General features: G+C 35.0%; 1 protein-coding gene across 1 annotated transcript in view; it reads left to right on the top strand.

Annotated features, from left to right (window-relative positions):
- LOC107645855 (sodium/hydrogen exchanger 1) overlaps positions 1-2794 on the top strand; it is a 6249-nt gene that overhangs the window by 1903 nt on the left and 1552 nt on the right. Inside the window, exons 4-14 of the mRNA XM_016349981.2 lie at positions 369-466; positions 671-730; positions 819-865; positions 967-1161; positions 1259-1305; positions 1422-1488; positions 1608-1708; positions 1807-1908; positions 2250-2388; positions 2472-2534; positions 2643-2726. Of these exons, the coding sequence (XP_016205467.1) occupies positions 369-466; positions 671-730; positions 819-865; positions 967-1161; positions 1259-1305; positions 1422-1488; positions 1608-1708; positions 1807-1908; positions 2250-2388; positions 2472-2534; positions 2643-2726 (1003 nt within the window). The remainder of the gene's footprint in view (positions 1-368; positions 467-670; positions 731-818; positions 866-966; positions 1162-1258; positions 1306-1421; positions 1489-1607; positions 1709-1806; positions 1909-2249; positions 2389-2471; positions 2535-2642; positions 2727-2794) is intronic.

Genomic DNA, 2794 nt, shown 5'->3' with positions numbered 1-2794 from the left:
TTTTTTTTTTTCATTTTTAAATTTTTTTACACCAACTAGAGCATTTGTCCAATGAGCTAAATTAAAAATGTTTGACCCTGTATTTATCAATCAAGATTCGATGACGCATGTCATGATTACTTGAAAGAGGTCTAGTGGCATATTTGATGAACAATTCACATCTTAGTTTTCTAAAAATTTGGTAAAAATTTTCCTTTTGCTCTAAGTGAATCTATCTTCTTGTCTCTTGGCCACAGTTGGCCAATTTGATGTCTTGATTATTATTCATGCTACTAATTAAATAGTTGAAAATGTTTATTCTGCTAATCAAAATTTGGAACATGAAATAGAGATCTGAATCATGAACAACTTATGTTGCACTGTCTCAGGTTTCAGGTGAAAAAGAAGCAGTTTTTTGTTAACTTTATCACCATCATGATGTTTGGTGCTATTGGTACATTGATAAGTTGTGCCATCATAACTTACGGTATGCCTATGGATTTCTTTTGTTCTTCTCTAAGATTTAACATAATGTACTAAATAGTTGGCATCTCTCACATTATTGTAATTTGACAAATGGAGCAGTTCTTTATGGTTTCAAAATAGAAAGCCTAGCCAATCACATTAAAGGAAACTGTACTTAATTGGAAATTGTCTAGTTCTTATTGAACTCTTTGAAGCATCGTTTCAGGTGTCGCAAAAACTTTTAAGAGGATCGGAATTCGTTCACTGGAGATTGCGGATTATCTAGGTATTATGGTGTTTGTCTTTTTCAATCTCATATTGTTGGCTACTTGCCATTCTATTTGTGTGGCTCACTATTTTCCAAACATTTCCAGCAATTGGTGCAATATTTTCTGCTACCGATTCTGTGTGCACCTTACAGGTTTGGAACTGCAATATATATATACATCTGTATATTTGCAGCCTTATATGAACTAAGCTGCCAATGCTAAGCATTGAACTTGTTAGTAAATGATGATACAGGTGCTAAATCAGGATGAGACACCTTTATTGTACAGTCTTGTATTTGGAGAGGGTGTTGTAAATGATGCTACATCAGTGGTGCTTTTCAATGCAATCCAAAGTTTTGACATCAACCAAATTAATCCATCAATAGGGTTGCATTTCTTTGGCAACTTCTTGTACCTATTTACCACAAGCACTCTTCTTGGGGTTTTTGTAATTATCTTGCACCCTCTAATTCCCTCTTGTACACATAGCACGCACACACACAGTGCATGTTTATGGCTTTTATCTAATATGTCTCCAAATGCAGACTGGTCTACTCAGTGCTTACATTATTAAGAAGCTTTACATTGGCAGGTATCATTTTGAATTGAATGTTTCTAATTTCCAATTCCATATTTTGGGCAATATATGCAATTAAATTAGTTCGTATCAAAACTAAGTAGTACACAACTTAATGATACTCATTGCAGGCACTCAACAAATCGTGAGTTTGCTCTGATGATGCTAATGGCATACCTTTCCTACATGATGGCTGAAGTAAGTTTTAAAGATAACTTTACAGGAGATCTATTTGAATTTTAAATGTTATTTATGTTTCTGATTCATATATTACATAAATCATTAGCATTGTGCTGCTATATCTACATGTTCTCCAGTTATGCTATCTGAGTGGAATTCTCACTGTGTTCTTTTGTGGGATTACAATGTCTCACTATACTTGGCATAATGTGTCTGAAAGCTCAAGAATCACTACCAAGTATGTCTTCCAAAGAGACCTCGTTAATCAATGCATTTCTTTGTTTGATGTAGCAACATTATCCAATTCAATGAACATTTAACTAAACTTTTTTACAGACATGCTTTTGCTACTTTGTCATTTGTTGCCGAGACTTTTATCTTCCTTTATGTTGGTATGGATGCCTTGGACATTGATAAATGGAGGTTTGCCAGCGACAGGTACGCACTGCAGCACCGCAATATATGTTTTTCAAGTACCGAAACACGTCTCTAGTGCTGCCTTCTTTTTCGAAGATGTAAAAATTTGCTTAGAAATTGTCTCATGATAACAATAACATCTAAAAGATTGTCTGAAAAAGGAACATTTTTTTCTCTCTTTTTCTACACATTTTTTCCTCTGGTCTCCTTTGTTTTTTTTTTGGTCCAAGACCAGTGACCAACATCATTCGATTGTTAAAATGAATGAATGTATCTTACCCACTCTTGTCGAATGTTTTCTCTCAAGACTTACATTTTTCTTATAATAAAAAAACTTTCATGCACACTTGTTTGCTCTGCAGGCCTGCAACTTCCCTTGCTGTGAGCTCAGTATTGTTGGGTCTAGTACTTGCTGGAAGAGCAGCATTTGTTTTCCTCTTATCATTCATATCCAACATCACTAGGAAGTCATCAAAAGAGGGCATAAGCTTCAGGCAGCAGGTGTGACTCATGTGACAACATTACAGAATCTCTTGGGACCTTTTTTTTTTTGGTGATAAGTCTTTTCATTATTTCTCTTTTAGGTGATTATTTGGTGGGCTGGTCTTATGAGAGGAGCTGTTTCAATGGCACTTGCTTATAATCAGGTTGGAATTAGGACTTTTTTTTTTTTAATGTGTTGGTTATCACTGTAGCAACTAACAAAAGGTCGTTTCAGTTTGATATGTTAAACACTAACACTAGTATTAATGCAGTTCACCTTGTTAGGGCATACTGCAAAGCGAGCGAATGCCATTATGATCACCAGCACCATCACTGTTGTGTTAGTCAGTACAGTGGTAAGACCCTTTGTCTACCCTTTCTATTTTCCACCAAAAATTACCAGTGATAATTACGGTTATAATAA

Source organism: Arachis ipaensis, chromosome B06 (assembly GCF_000816755.2).
Source record: "Arachis ipaensis cultivar K30076 chromosome B06, Araip1.1, whole genome shotgun sequence".
Taxonomy (NCBI): Eukaryota; Viridiplantae; Streptophyta; class Magnoliopsida; order Fabales; family Fabaceae; genus Arachis; species Arachis ipaensis.
This window is presented reverse-complemented; position numbering and strand designations above follow the sequence as displayed.